Source organism: Triticum aestivum, chromosome 7D (genome assembly GCF_018294505.1).
Source record: "Triticum aestivum cultivar Chinese Spring chromosome 7D, IWGSC CS RefSeq v2.1, whole genome shotgun sequence".
Taxonomy (NCBI): domain Eukaryota; kingdom Viridiplantae; phylum Streptophyta; class Magnoliopsida; order Poales; family Poaceae; genus Triticum; species Triticum aestivum.
Window position 1 is genome coordinate 631,957,205 of NC_057814.1, and position 14,652 is coordinate 631,971,856.

General features: G+C 45.3%; 1 protein-coding gene, 1 non-coding gene and 1 pseudogene across 2 annotated transcripts; 2 read left to right on the forward strand and 1 right to left on the reverse strand.

Annotated features, from left to right (window-relative positions):
• The first annotated feature begins 1,808 nt into the window (after positions 1 to 1,808).
• LOC123168517 (catalase isozyme 1) lies at positions 1,809 to 5,920 on the forward strand. The gene is made up of 8 exons (XM_044586398.1): positions 1,809 to 2,063; positions 2,205 to 2,301; positions 3,297 to 3,574; positions 4,123 to 4,899; positions 5,028 to 5,117; positions 5,221 to 5,288; positions 5,388 to 5,481; positions 5,605 to 5,920. The coding sequence occupies exons 1-8, from the start codon at positions 2,049 to 2,051 to the stop codon at positions 5,662 to 5,664; spliced, it is 1,479 nt and encodes a 492-aa protein (XP_044442333.1). The 5' UTR covers positions 1,809 to 2,048; the 3' UTR covers positions 5,665 to 5,920.
• Positions 5,921 to 6,102: 182 nt separating this feature from the next.
• Positions 6,103 to 6,323, reverse strand: LOC123171797 (small nucleolar RNA U3). The gene has a single exon (XR_006485412.1). It is a non-coding gene; the product is annotated as a small nucleolar RNA U3 (small nucleolar RNA).
• Positions 6,324 to 8,565: 2,242 nt separating this feature from the next.
• Positions 8,566 to 12,021, forward strand: LOC123171471 (probable LRR receptor-like serine/threonine-protein kinase At3g47570; annotated as a pseudogene).
• Positions 12,022 to 14,652: the final 2,631 nt, after the last annotated feature.

The following is a 14,652-nucleotide window of genomic DNA, read 5'->3' on the forward strand; positions in this document are numbered from 1 at the left end:
TATTAAAAAAAGTTAACATGTTTTTTTTTTTTTGCGACTGAAAGTTAACATGTGTTTGGAAAGAATAAATGGAAAAACAAATAAATATATGAAAAAAGTGGAAATAAAAAACACGGAGAAAAACTGATAAAGAAAAAACACAAGAGAAGAAAAAGAAAAAAGCGTGTGGGACCTTTCCAAAACCGGGGTAGAGGTTCAACGAACAGGTGTTAGGAACTTCGCAAAACCATTGTATCACATTTATTTTGGCCATCTCACTTCGTTGATTTGTAGGCAAGGCCGATGGATCTCTCACAGTAAATGAGTCTTTGTGCACTACACACCATCTTCACATGCAAATGACCCATGTAGTCCTCTGTCCGCTATCTACTCCGGACACCCTTCAGTGGTGGATTCTATTCCCTGGGTAATGCGGGGAATAGCACGCTAGCACACACCTGGCGAGTAGTGCACTACTACTTGGGCAGACCCATTTCCGGTTTACCTCCCATCAGTTTTGGGAAATAGGAAGGTTCTTGAACCTCCCTTGAAGCAGTTTTTGAACTTCGTAAATTACTTAAAAATTCGGAACACTTTTATAAATTATAGAAAAAATTCAAATTCGTGATTATTTACGAAATTTGGAACATTATTTAAAACTGAGAACATTTTACAAATTTATGAATATTTTTAAAATTCAGAACTTTTTTAATATCATGAAGATTTTTTGCAATTCAGAATGTATTCTTAAATCCATAAATAATTTTTAAATTCAATAAATGTTTGTGAAATCCGGGATATTTTCTAAATTGGTGAATATTTTTTGAAGTTGGATGATGTTTAAAAATCTCAGAACATTTTTTTCCTTCTGGTTTTTTTGAATTTCGTGATACTTTCTGAAATCCGATATCATTTTTTGAATTCATGAACATTAATTGAAATCCAGGACCATTTTCCAATTCAGGAACGTTTTTTTGAAATTGAGAACAATTTTTAAACCATAAATATTTTCTTCAATTTTAGAATATTTTTGGAAATTTTTTTGAACATTTTTCTGTTAAAAAATGAACAAGAAAACCAAAACTAAAACAATAAAAAGAAAATGAAAACAATGAAAAAAATAGGGGCACCACGCCCCAGACATGGGCCAGCCATGTCGTGCGAGGCGCACGTTTGTTGTCACCCGCCGTGCGCGCAGGGGTAACTTGTGGGGGACCTGGCCCGACACATGGCGACATTTCAAGCAAAGGAGCAGGAGCCTTGCGCACGTGTAAACCAATTTTTGCTCATTTATCTTCCATTCGTTGGTTTCCCTTGGTTCTTCGGGGATTTTCTTGTTTCTTGGGTTTTCTTTGTTTTTTTTATTTTCCTTGCTTTTTTATGTTTTTAAAAATATTTTCTAATACTTCTTTAGCTCTTTTTTTCGTCTATCGGGAGCACACGTGTACCGACCCAATGGTTGAAGACGATGCCGCCAAGAAGAAGGTTGCAGAGGAAGCTGAAGCTGCTGCCACCGCTGTGGCCCTAGCCTGGCCTATCAGAGGGTATGATTTATTCACCCCCTATTTACCGATTCATGTGCTAGTTGTATATATGTAGTGTGAACAAGATTGATGCCCCCGCAGGCCACCGACGGCTGATCTCCGTCTGATCCGCATCCCACCATATCCGTCGACATTTGCCGAGAGAGGAAATAAACAAATCCCCATCGACTTTTGTTCCATCCATCCATCCATCCATCCCTAACCAACGCCCCCCATCCCCATCCCCATCCCCATCCGGCGCGATGATGCAAGCAAACTGATCACTAGCGGCGTACGTGACGGCCACGACCGCCATCCGCGCAGCCCACGCCCCTCTCCCCCACTGCGCGCGGGCCCCACCCGCCGGCCCGCCGGCCACCGGAACTAATAAGGTGGGCGCGGGCCCAACTAGAAAAGGCCGACCCGACCCGCCGCTTACTTCGTCCATCAGCTCTCTTTCTTCCTTCTTCCTCCCCAACTCCTCCGCCCTCTCGACCTCATCGCCCACCACCCACGCAAGCGCCTGGATCGCCGCCGGTCCCGACCATGGATCCCTACAAGGTATGTACCCCACCGATCCTCCCCCAGCCGACCCGGTCCCGCCAGCTGGCTGGCCCGGATCGCCGATTCGGCTGTCCCTGTCGCCCCGCGATCCGCTCATCTGACGCGCTCGGTTTTCCTGGTTTCTTGTGTTGTTCGCAGCACCGGCCGACGAGCGGGGCCAACTCCGGCTACTGGACCACCAACTCCGGCGCGCCCGTCTGGAACAACAACAACGCCCTCACCGTCGGGCAGCGAGGTCTGTCAGCCGCCCCACCCCAACCCACCTCCCCGATCTGCTCTTCTTGGCTTCTTGCTGCCCCCGCCCGTCTTGAGCCTGTAGCCACCCCCTACGCTTAGCTTACCTTAGATTGCTTCTCCGGCGGCGAAATTGAAAATCAGGGGCTCTTTGGGTCGATTCTCTCTGGATCTGCGGGAGGTCCCCTCTCCCGCAGCGTCAGCGCCCTGGCCTTGCTGTCAATTCACATGCCGTTTACATCTAGTATTTGGTACGAGCGTTTTGATCCTCCTCCTGTGTGTTGCTCCAGCGTTTTTGTCTGTCAGATACATTCACCTACCGGCTCAGGTTTGGTTCCTGTAAGCGCTTGATTGAATTCTGTGGGCACTCCCTGTAGCTTCATTCACAACACGCCGGGTTCCGTGGTCCAGCCAGACAAAACTTTTGTTGCAAACATACAGGAAGCTTGATATTTTCGTCGGTCACTGTCATGCCATAGGGTTGCTCAACGGGGAAGCTAACAAGCAATACCTTTTTCACACGGCATGGCATGTCACGGTCCAGTCATAGCGATTATCCGATCATGCGGGACGATTGGAGGCTCCTAGATAGTGATCTGTCTGGACCGTCTGGTGGTCCGTTACTATTCCGTAGATTAGCTCTTAGCGCTAACCTGATGTAGGTAGGACCAAGTTCTACACCCACAAGAAGAAAACATAATCTTACAACAATTCATCTATGTTCAGCATAGCCCAAGCTTCAAAACTAGTACGAAATCAAAGTTTGACTGTTGAGTAACTCCCCAACTTTGAAAGCGATTGGAATTCCACACTCCAAACATGGCTGTTTGTCGTAACAAAATGCCAATTTTCCTGAAAGTGAAAGCTATCTGAAGTTGCCCAGTGTGATTTTTCCTCTTTTGTATCTGTAGCTATGCCCAGAAGCTTCTGCTTTTAGTATCTTCTCCCCATGATTAATTTGTTACTCGGCATGATGATGAATTCTTCATTTGGCAGGACCTATCCTCCTTGAGGATTACCATCTGATTGAAAAGCTTGCGCAGTTTGACCGGGAGCGTATCCCTGAACGTGTTGTTCATGCACGGGGAGCCAGTGCAAAGGGATTCTTTGAGGTGACTCATGATGTTTCTCAGCTCACATGTGCTGACTTTCTCCGGGCTCCTGGGGTTCAGACCCCGGTTATTGTCCGGTTCTCTACTGTCGTGCATGAGCGTGGAAGCCCTGAGACCTTGAGGGATCCACGTGGTTTTGCGGTGAAGTTCTACACCAGAGAGGTACTAATGATCGTTCTTCATGTCGTATTTGATGTTATCCTTTTGAGATGAGATTATTATTACAGCTACTTTATGCTGTGTACAATCACATTTGAGCAGTTTATGTTCTGTTAGCATGTCATTCGCCATAATGCCTTTTTGTCCAAGCCTGTTAAATAGTACTCCCTCTGTCCCAAAATTCTTGTCTTAGATTTATCTAAATACGGATGTATCAAGGCAAATCTAAGACAGGAATTTTGGGACGGAGGGAGTAAAAGACTCTTTAGCCTGTTTTAGCTGGTACAGTAAAATTCTGGCTGCTTTGAATGCCTTTTTAGTTCTATCAACAATTGCCAGCGTGTGGCTATTGGAAGATGTTGAAACCATAGCACATGTTCCATTATGTAGTAATATAAATTTACCACTGTTTGTAAGGATTGAGCCCTCTGTCCTGCCTTATTTTCCCTTATGTTATAAACTGTTTATCATCTGCACTTAGATAATTATGGCTGCAGACCTTTTAATTCAACCTGCATGTTTAACTGACATCTCCTGGTATGCATTTTCAGGGTAACTTTGACCTTGTTGGGAACAACATGCCTGTGTTTTTCATCCGAGATGGGATGAAGTTCCCTGACATGGTCCATGCTTTCAAGCCAAGTCCAAAGACCAACATGCAGGAGAACTGGAGAATAGTTGACTTCTTTTCGCACCACCCGGAGAGTCTGCACATGTTCACCTTCCTCTTTGATGATGTTGGCATTCCACTCAACTACAGGCACATGGACGGTTTTGGTGTCAACACCTACACCTTAATCAGCAGGGATGGAAAGGCGCACCTTGTTAAGTTCCATTGGAAGCCTACATGTGGTGTGAAGTGCCTCTTAGATGATGAAGCCGTTACTGTAGGAGGCACCTGCCACACCCATGCCACAAAGGACTTGACCGATTCTATTGCAGCTGGGAATTACCCAGAATGGAAGCTCTTCATTCAGACCATTGATGCTGATCATGAGGATAAATTTGACTTTGACCCTCTTGATGTCACCAAGACCTGGCCAGAGGATATCATCCCATTGCAACCAGTTGGACGGATGGTGCTCAACAAGAACATTGATAATTTCTTCGCAGAAAATGAACAGCTTGCTTTCTGCCCAGCAATCACTGTCCCTGGAATCCACTACTCTGATGATAAGCTGCTCCAGACAAGGATTTTCTCCTATGCTGATACCCAAAGGCACCGTCTTGGTCCAAACTACTTGATGCTTCCTGTGAACGCCCCGAAATGTGCTCACCACAACAACCATCATGATGGCTTAATGAATTTCATGCACAGGGATGAGGAGGTACATTGTTCTTTAAAACTTTTCATCCCTTCTGCATGCAGGATGCAGTATTTCCTCCGATTGACAGAAATAATGTGTAGTTATGTTTCAAGTTCACTGCAGTTACATATATTTGGATTGATTTTCAGGTGAACTACTTCCCTTCAAGGTTTGATCCTACTCGTCATGCTGAACAGTACCCTATCCCTCCTCGCGTTCTATCTGGCTGCCGGGAGAAGGTATGCAACTTGAGCCCGTTCGAACTGTGACTAAAATACTCTAGGGATTAATGCCCCCACCATTAACAAATGGTTTGGTGCATCTGTACATTTGGAACTGCAGTGCATTATCGAGAAGGAGAACAATTTCAAGCAGGCTGGCGAGAGATACCGATCCTTCGACCCTGCCAGGTTCATCCCAAACTTAGTTTGATTTGTTTCAAGTCTTTAGGCACATAGAAGAAATCAAGGAGCGTTGCTAACCGAACTGTATCTTATATGAAAACACAGGCAAGACCGTTTCCTACAGCGGTGGGTTGATGCGCTCACGGATGCTCGCGTAACCCATGAAATCCAGGGCATCTGGGTCTCATACTGGTCACAGGTACACTTCTGTTCTTTATTTTCAGTTGCCAATAGGTGACCATGCACACTGCTGTACTGTTACGTGTATCTGGGATTATTAAACACACTGAATCCAACCATGCTTTTACCAATGCTGTTGCAGTGTGACACGTCCCTCGGGCAGAAGCTGGCATCGCGGCTCAAGATTAAGCCGAGCATGTAGATGGAAAAGGAGGAGAGAACCAGTCGCTCACCCGCCTCGGTTGGTTCGGTGGACCCAAGGAGGGTGCAGCATGAACTGAATCTGTTCTGTGGGGGTGTAGCCATGAATAAAAAAGTGTAACAGTGAAATGAATATCGTGTGTAATACCGATGAACAATGTTGGTGGGTGTTGTGAGCCGGTGTTGCCGGGTTCGTCACTTCGTCTGTCGTACTGTGTCTGTGCAAAAGAGGAAATAAAAGACATTGTGTTGGTTAATCTTTGCTGTGTTCCATCTTCAGCCTGAATAGAAGCTTTGATCCATTTTGTTTGGCTTTCCTGCCACTCTCACTGCTGTGTCATAATTTCAGATGTGGTAATTTTCATGAAGAAAGAGTGCACCTAATTTTCAGATGAAGAGATTTTTCTGCAGCTAAAAAATTCAAATATGGCAATTCTGGAGTCTGTCAGACAACCTCTGGGCCACCCTGCACCAAGCATGGCCAGGCAGGAACGATCCTCTACAGCCGACCGATAGCCTCCATCAGAGGAATCCTGGCCGTTAATCACGCTCTGGCCCAGAGATTAAAGTTCATCAACCAGACTGAAGTGCTTGCCTCCTTATTGGTAAAGGATGCAGCGGTACGAGCCTATAGAACAGATCCTGTTCAAGTAAGGTCGTGCTACAACCTGCAGCGCCTCGCCTTATAAACCGGCGCCGCTCCCTGCGAACTAGCGAGGTGGGACTAATGTAAGGGAGCGCGCAGCAGCGCACCGCCTCCTCTCTCGGTCGCAGGCTCGTGGCAGCGTTGGCCCATCCAGTTGGGCTGGAGAAATAGACACAGCGCGGCCCATCTGAGTGAGATACGTAGACAGAGCTCAGCCCACATGAGATGTACCTGTTTCGTATGGGGTTTTTCTTTCCTTGTTAGTTGCAAAAATCTGCTCTCTTTTTTCTTTGCGTAAAAAAAAAGGCTTTTCATTTTCATTCCCTGTGATTTCGAATTAATTTCGTTTTCTTTCGCAAAGAAGATGGAGTTTTCTTTTTTGTTAAGTACCTGAGAAATGTTTCTAGGGAATACCTGAGAAACTTTGTTAAGTTGTTTTCCCAGTATACTTGTATTCTTTTGTTAGTTCGTAATAATACTATTAAATAAGTATAAAAACACCCGGCCATTACTTGCAAAACATACCACCCATGCAGCATTTTCCGAAGTACAGTTAAACTGGTCCAGGGGAAAAGCTCCACAAGTCATTAATCCAACAGAAAAAAAACATTGCAAAAGCGGCCAGCACACTGCCAGCTAATAAATAAGAACAAAATTGAGTTCCGTACATGATAATGAAGTAAAAAAGAGTTGCTATATGATAATAACCAAAAAAAAAACATGCGCTTCTTCTCTTTGCTGGCTCACTTCTTCAAAGTCCACTTTGTTGGCTAACTAAGCTTCTTGCTGCAGTTTCAGGCGAGGGCTGATTCAAAGGGGGATGAATGAGCAGTTGAGCACTGAAATTCCATCAGGCAGGCAGTTTGTGACACCTGGCAACTTGGCATCCTGCGACCGGGCCCCACGAGTAGGTGTGCGCGTAAGAGACTTGGGTTTATAAGCTGCCCGCCTGTGGCAGCGAGCGAGAGCATGCGTCAAGACTTGTCTGTATTCTCACCTAATCCTTCCTCTGGAAAGCAGCTTCCTCCTCCCCAAGCCTCCTGCTTCTCTCTCTGAAATCCTCACCTACCTCTCTAGTTCAGTGCTGATCCCCTTCCTCTCTGGTTCGTTACACAGTTATGGTTGTCTAGTCATTGCACCGCGCCTCCTCCTTGGGTCAGCATCATAGATGCATGTGGTGGCACGGGGCTCGAATTGATCAGGGTCGTCGACAAGTCAGAATTCTGCCTCATGCCACCAACAGGAAAAAGTTGGTGCTGCGATTTTAATCCGGAGAAAGGCTCGCAAACTCCGCGCTTGGACCAGGTGAAGAGGATGCATGCACACGACGACGATTCCCCGGTGCTGGCCTCCTGGAACTGGATGGTCCACAGAACTGACATCAAACTATCAGGAAATCTGGTGTTCTCCTGTGAGCCAACCGCGTTGTGCTTCCTAAATAGTATCACTATTTTCTGTACAAGCCTGAAAGTTGGGGTTGCAGTAGATGACAGTTAGTAATTCAGTATTGTAGCCGTCACTCACAGAACTCACCACCTGTGGACAGTTGATCTTCAAGTGGTTGGCAAAATCATTTGCTGAAGTTGGTCTCAGTGTTGTGTTGGAACTGCCTGTGCTGCTAATCTTCAAAAGTTACTTTTGTTGGCTCAGTGCTGATCAAAGGGGGTGAATGAGCACTCAACTTCCCTTTTTCTTAGAAAGATATCCAACACACGCCACAAAAACAGCCACCTGTTCTTTCCGTCTTCATCCTGAACTTATGTTTTCTTCTTACATACTCCCTCCGTCCCAAAATAAGTGTCTTAACTCTAGTACAACTTTAGTATAAAGTTAAGACATTTATTTTGGGACGGAGGGAGTATAAGGCATATAAAAACTTACCCTCGGTTCTCATCAGGCAGTATTGATTATTTATTCATTGCGCCGCGCCTTGATGAATCACTGGGACCTCTTGGATTTGAGCATCATGGATGCATGGGAGTCTGGGGCCAGGTGCAGTTCAGCAGCAAATTAATCTGGGCCAACAAGTCCAGCACACGACAGTTTCAACAAAGGTGCAGGAGTGGTCAAAATCCGGTCTGAGGTCACCAACAGGAAAATGTTGGTGCTGCTACTACTTTAATATGGAGAAAGGCTTTGCGGACTCCGTATTTGGTAAGGCAGATCAAGTAGCTCTGATGATCTGTACAAAGGAAAGGAGGAGAGAGCGAAAAGAACCGCCCACAAGAATCAACGCAAGGCAGCAGACCATGCGGTGGATGGGTACGCCGCTGCCACCGCGCCTCGTCGGAATCAGATGGCTTGTGCTTCTCCTGCTCTCTACCATGGGGGAGACGCGCGCGGACGACGGCGATGAGAGAGCTCTCCAAGCTTTCAAGGAAAGGATTTCAGACCATTCCGGGGCGCTGGCCTCCTGGAACCGGAGCATCAGCTACTGCGTCTGGGAGGGCGTCACGTGCAGCCAACGGCACAGGTCGAGGGTGGTCGCTCTGGACCTCAACTCCCAGGGGCTCGCCGGCATCATCTCCCCTGCCATCGGCAACCTCACATTCCTCCAGATGCTCAACTTAAGCTTCAATCCCTTGTATGGTGAGATACCTCCTAGCATCGGCTCCCTCCGCCGCCTCAAGTACCTTGGGCTGCAAGGGAACATGATCACCGGTGTGATTCCAAGCAACATTAGCCGCTGCACCAGCCTCAGGTTGATGACAATCACCAACAACAAGGGGTTACAAGGAAGCATACCTTCTGAGATCGGCAACATGCAGTCACTACGTGTTCTACAGCTGTACAACAACAGCCTCACTGGGAATATCCCGTCATCGCTCGGGAATCTCTCCCGGCTGGCCATCTTGTCCCTGGCAGCTAACCATCTTGAGGGATCCATCCCCGAGGGTATTGGGAACAATCCACATCTTGTGTTCCTTCAGCTGGCCATGAACAACCTCTCAGGTTTGTTTCCTCTTTCGTTGTACAACCAGTCATCTCTGTACATGTTTTTTGTGACGGACAACAACCTGCATGGCCGTCTACCGGCTCATCTGGGGAGAAGCCTTCCTAGCATACAACAATTTGGATTTGGGAATAACCGATTCACTGGAGTTGTGCCTCCATCACTGACTAATATCTCCAGACTCCAGCTTTTTGATGTTGCAAATAATGGATTCAGTGGGGTTATCCCTTCAGACTTGGGAAAATTGCAGTATCTTAGATGGTCTGGTTGGGAACATGTTTGAGGCAAACAATGAACAAGAATGGCAATTCTTTACTTCTTTGACAAACTGTAGCAGATTGCAACTGATGTCTATAGAACAAAACAGGTTCTCGGGACACTTGCCAACCTCATTGTCTAACTTGTCCACAAACATCCAAGAGCTAAATATCTTTGCCAACAATATATCTGGTACCATCCCATCGGATATCGGAAACTTGATAGGTCTGGAGGTGCTTGTTCTTGGCCGCAACTTACTCACTGGGATAATTCCTGAGAGCATAGGGAAGCTTACACACTTGAAGGAGCTATACCTGGGCTACAACAACTTATCAGGATTTATCCCGTCCACCATCGGAAACCTCACTGGTCTGTCTAAGTTTGGTGCAAGCATCAACGGCTTGGAGGGTCCAGTTCCATCAAGCATCGGAAAATTGACCAAACTTTCACAGCTAGGTCTATCAAGAAACCATCTTAATGGCTCAATTCCAAGTGAAATTATGCAACTACCATCAATGTCAATATATTTGGCTTTGTCTTACAACTTGCTGGAGGGGACCTCTTCCTTCAGAGGTTGGTAATTTGGTAAATCTGGGGCAGCTTCTTCTATCCGGGAACCGACTGTCTGGTAAAATACCTGCAACCATTGGTGGCTGTGTAGTCCTGGAAACCCTCCTGATGGATGGCAATTCATTCGAAGGAAACATCCCTCCCAGTTTGAAAAACATCAAAGGGCTTACCATACTGAATTTGACAAACAACAAACTGAACGGCAGCATCCCACACGACCTGAGCAAGATTACAAGCTTGCAAGAACTGTATCTTGCACATAATGATCTATCAGGGCCAATCCCTGAACTCCTAGGTAATTCAACGTCGTTGTTCCACCTCGACATATCCTTCAACAATTTACGAGGTGAAGTACCAAAACAAGGGATTTTCGGGAATTTAACTGGACTATCAATTGTTGGAAATAATGAGTTATGTGGTGGAATACCACAGCTTCAACTGCCAAGATACCCAAGCTCCAAGAAAAGCTTGCCAAAGTCCCTGAGAATAGTTGTCCCTACAGCAGGAGGTATCCTGGTCTTACTTGCAGCTCTTGCTTTAGCTGGATTTCTGTACAAAAAATTTAGGTCAGGGTTGAGGAAAGAACTACTGTCACCTCAGACGATCATGATTGACCTTCCAATGGTTTCATACAACGACATACTCAAAGCAACAGACGGGTTTTCAGAAGCCAATCTGCTTGGGAAGGGAAGATATGGTACTGTATACAAAGGCACTCTGGAAAATTTTACTGCGGCTGTGAAGGTGTTTAATCTGCAGCAATCTGGATCCTACAAGAGCTTCCTGGATGAATGTGAGGCACTAAGAAGAGTTAGGCACCGTTGCCTTGTAAAGATCATCACATGTTGTTCAAGCATCAACCACCAAGGCCAAGACTTCAGAGCGCTAGTCTTCGAGCTCATGCCCAATTTCAGCTTAGACCGCTGGATCCACCCAGATATTGAAAGCCAAAACAGAATGGGAACACTCAGCCTGTCACAGAGGTTAGATATCGCCGTTGACCTCGTGGATGCTATAGACTATCTTCACAATGGTTGCCAACCTTCCATCATCCATTGCGATCTCAAGCCAAGCAACATTCTTCTCACAGAGGACATGAGGGCTCGTGTTGGGGATTTTGGCATTGCTAGAATTCTAAAAGAAGCTGCAAGTGAAGCCTCTGCAAGTTCCCTTAGCTCCATGGGAATAAGAGGATCCATCGGATATGTTGCTCCAGGTAACTGAATATGCTCCCCCTATGCTTGAAATGAACATTTAATTAGATATATGGTTTTTAAGGCTTAATTAGATATATGTTTATGAAATAACTTCCGTGCATACCTGTTTATACCCCGAATTGTTTCAATCCATTGTAGAATATGGAGAAGGGCTTCCGGTATCTACTTATGGTGATGTGTACAGCCTCGGGATCACCTTGATCGAGATGTTTACTGGAAGGTGTCTGACAGACGACATGTTCAGAGATGGGCTAACCCTGCAACGCTTTGCAGAGGCAGCAGGTCTTCCTGGGAATGTCATGGTGATAGCAGACTCCAACATCTGGCTGCATGATGAAGCAAACAATAGCGCTGACGCAGAACATATAACCAGAGCCAGGGAATGTTTGGCTGCCATCATCCAGCTTGGCATCCTATGCTCAAAGCAATTGCCCAGAGAAAGGATGTCAACAAGTGATGCTGCTGCAGAGATGCATGCTATCAGAGATGCCTACATCAGTAATCAGAGATGAATTGCTGTCAAATCATATAAACAAACCACTACCACATGCCGATTGGGTCCTCTGAATTTATTCTTGAATCTGCAGTATATTGTGATGTAAATTATCAGCTGGTACTGTATTGTTCACTCTATATGCATTAACATTTGTGACAACATTTCGTGTGGCCATGGGTGTAAATAAGACACATATGTTCTCCATCAGTTTATTCAGTCAACCCTTACCTGAATCAATCATCCTCTAACTGTGAGAGACTGCTCATGATTTAATATTTGTTTTTTATGAGTGTATTTTGTTTCTAGGCTACATGGTTCTGAGTTCTGACATTGAGAATGCTCCATTTTCCTCCACATTATTATGCGTAATAACTCCATGCTTATTGGGCCTCTAATCCGTATGGCAGAGCAAAAACAGTTGGGTTTCTTTACTACCTTGTTGAACATTTATTGTTCTGTCGGTCCACCTTCCATACAACACCCAGTGTATTCTTAAGTCAGCAAACGAATGTTTACTATGTTTCGACTTATAAATCACTGTGGGTGTAGTTGATACTACATGAGTAAGAGCTAGATTATTAAGCACAAGAATGTCAATAATATGATGCTGAACTATGTTAGACTCCCTCCTGGTGAAAAACTCATGGTCAAAAGTACCAAAAAAGAATGATAAATATGTCAACATCATCATACTTGGACCAGTAGGCCTTGTACTTGGACATGGCAAGGTCCAGCCAGGGCTTGTAATTCCCGTTGTAATGACGTATGTGCATTCTCGATTTCAGCAATGTCAACAGCTGGATCGTAGACAAAGCCCAAGACATGCGAAGTGTGTTCCAATGGATTTGTCAAGCTGTGGAAGGTAATTAGCCTGGAGGCAATGTGCCCAACTTTTGCAACATGACTCAGCTCTTCAAAGTTACTTTTGTTGTTCCAGCCCCCTTTGTTAAAAACTACCCAACACACACTAGAAAAGCAGCCACCTGTTCTTTCCTTCTCCATTCTCAGCATTCTCTTTTCTTACAGAAGGGCATAGAAAAATTTATCCTTGGTTCCTACCTGATTGTTTTATTCATTGCGGCGTACCTTGATGGATGGATCACTGGGACCTCCATGGATATCAGCATCATGGATGCATGGGACCAGGTCAATTTAGCAGCACTTAATCTGGTCAACAAAGGTGCAGGAGTGGTCAAATTCGGTCTGAGGTCACTAACAGGAAAATGTTGGTGTTGCTACTATTTTACTCTGGAGAAAGGCTTTGTGGACACCGTGCCAACTCCGCATTTGGAAAAGCAGATCATGTTGTACCTCAGATGAACTATACCAAGGAAAGGAGTAGAGAGCGAAAAGAGCCACACCAAGAACCAACACAACACAGCAGACCATGTGGTGGAGGGGTACGCTGCTGCCACAGCACCTTATGGTGATGTGTACTGCCTCGGGATCAACTTGATCGAGATGTTTACAGGAAGGTGCTCGACAGATGATATGTTCAGAGATGGGTTAACCCTTCAATACTTTGCAGAGGCAGCAGGTCTTTCAGGGAATGTCATGGAGATAGCAGACTCCAACATCTGGCAGCATGATGAAGCAAACAATAGTGCTGATGCAGAACATATAACCAGAGCCAGGGAATGTCTGGCTGCCATAATCCAGCTTGGCATCCTATGCTCAAAGCAATTGCCGAGAAAAAGGATGTCAACAAGTGATGCTGCTGCAGAGATGCATGCCATCAGAGATGCCTACCTCAGTAGTCAGTGAAGTGTTGTTAAATCATATGAAGAAACCACTACCAAATGTAGATAACCATGGGTTCTCCAAGTATATTTTTGAGATCTGTACTATATTGTGATGTAAAGTCTATCAACTGGTACTGTATTATTCACTTTATACACGTTATCATTTGTGACAGCATTGCTGTGGTCTAGGGTATAAAGAACACAAGAACATATGCCTTCCATCAGTTTATTCCACTCAACCAATTTCTGAATCAACCTGCCGCTAACTGCAAGGAATGAGTCGCAGCTCGCCTACTGTTTAATCCAAATTTCAGCACTGGCTTTTGTTTCCAAGTTACTTGTGTTGCGCTTCCAGCCACTTTTGCTGAAGTATCACCTTCTGTTGGCTCATCAACTACATGCTGGCATGCTGCAACCTCAGGGCTAATTCAAGAGGGGAAACAGGGGTGCTACGTGAGAAGAACAAAACTCAAGAAATGTGTGTGTAAAGTATCCAGTACATCACAAGACATACACCAATTCTCTTTGCAGACTCGGTCTTCCATAGTTAATTCTGTTGCACTTCCAGCCTCTTTTGTTGAATCATCAACTTCACTGGGGAAACTACATGCCACAACTTCAACTTCAGGGCTAGTTCAAAGGGAATGAAACACTGAACTTTCCTTTTCCTTTTAAAAAAATCCAACACGAGCACTTCTTCAACTATGGGTCCCCTAAACTTCAGCCACACATTCTCATCTATACTTGTTTTCTTTTTTTACAAAAAACATAGAAAAATTCAGGCTAATTGGTTCCCATCAGACAGAGACAGTCTTGATTGTTTTATTCATTGCACCCCACTTTGATGAATCACTGGGACCTCCTGGACTACATCACTGGGACCAGGTGCAGCTCAGGAGCAATTAATCAGGGACGGCACGTCAGTTTCAACACAGCTGCATAAGTGGTCAGATTCAGTCCGAGGTCACTAACATCGACAACTTGGTACCGGTACTATTTTAATTTCGCGAAAGGCACACCAACATCGTGCAAATTCTGTATCAGAAAGCTAGAACTTGTAGCTCCAATGTTCCATACCAAGGAAGAGAGAGTGAAAATAACCACACA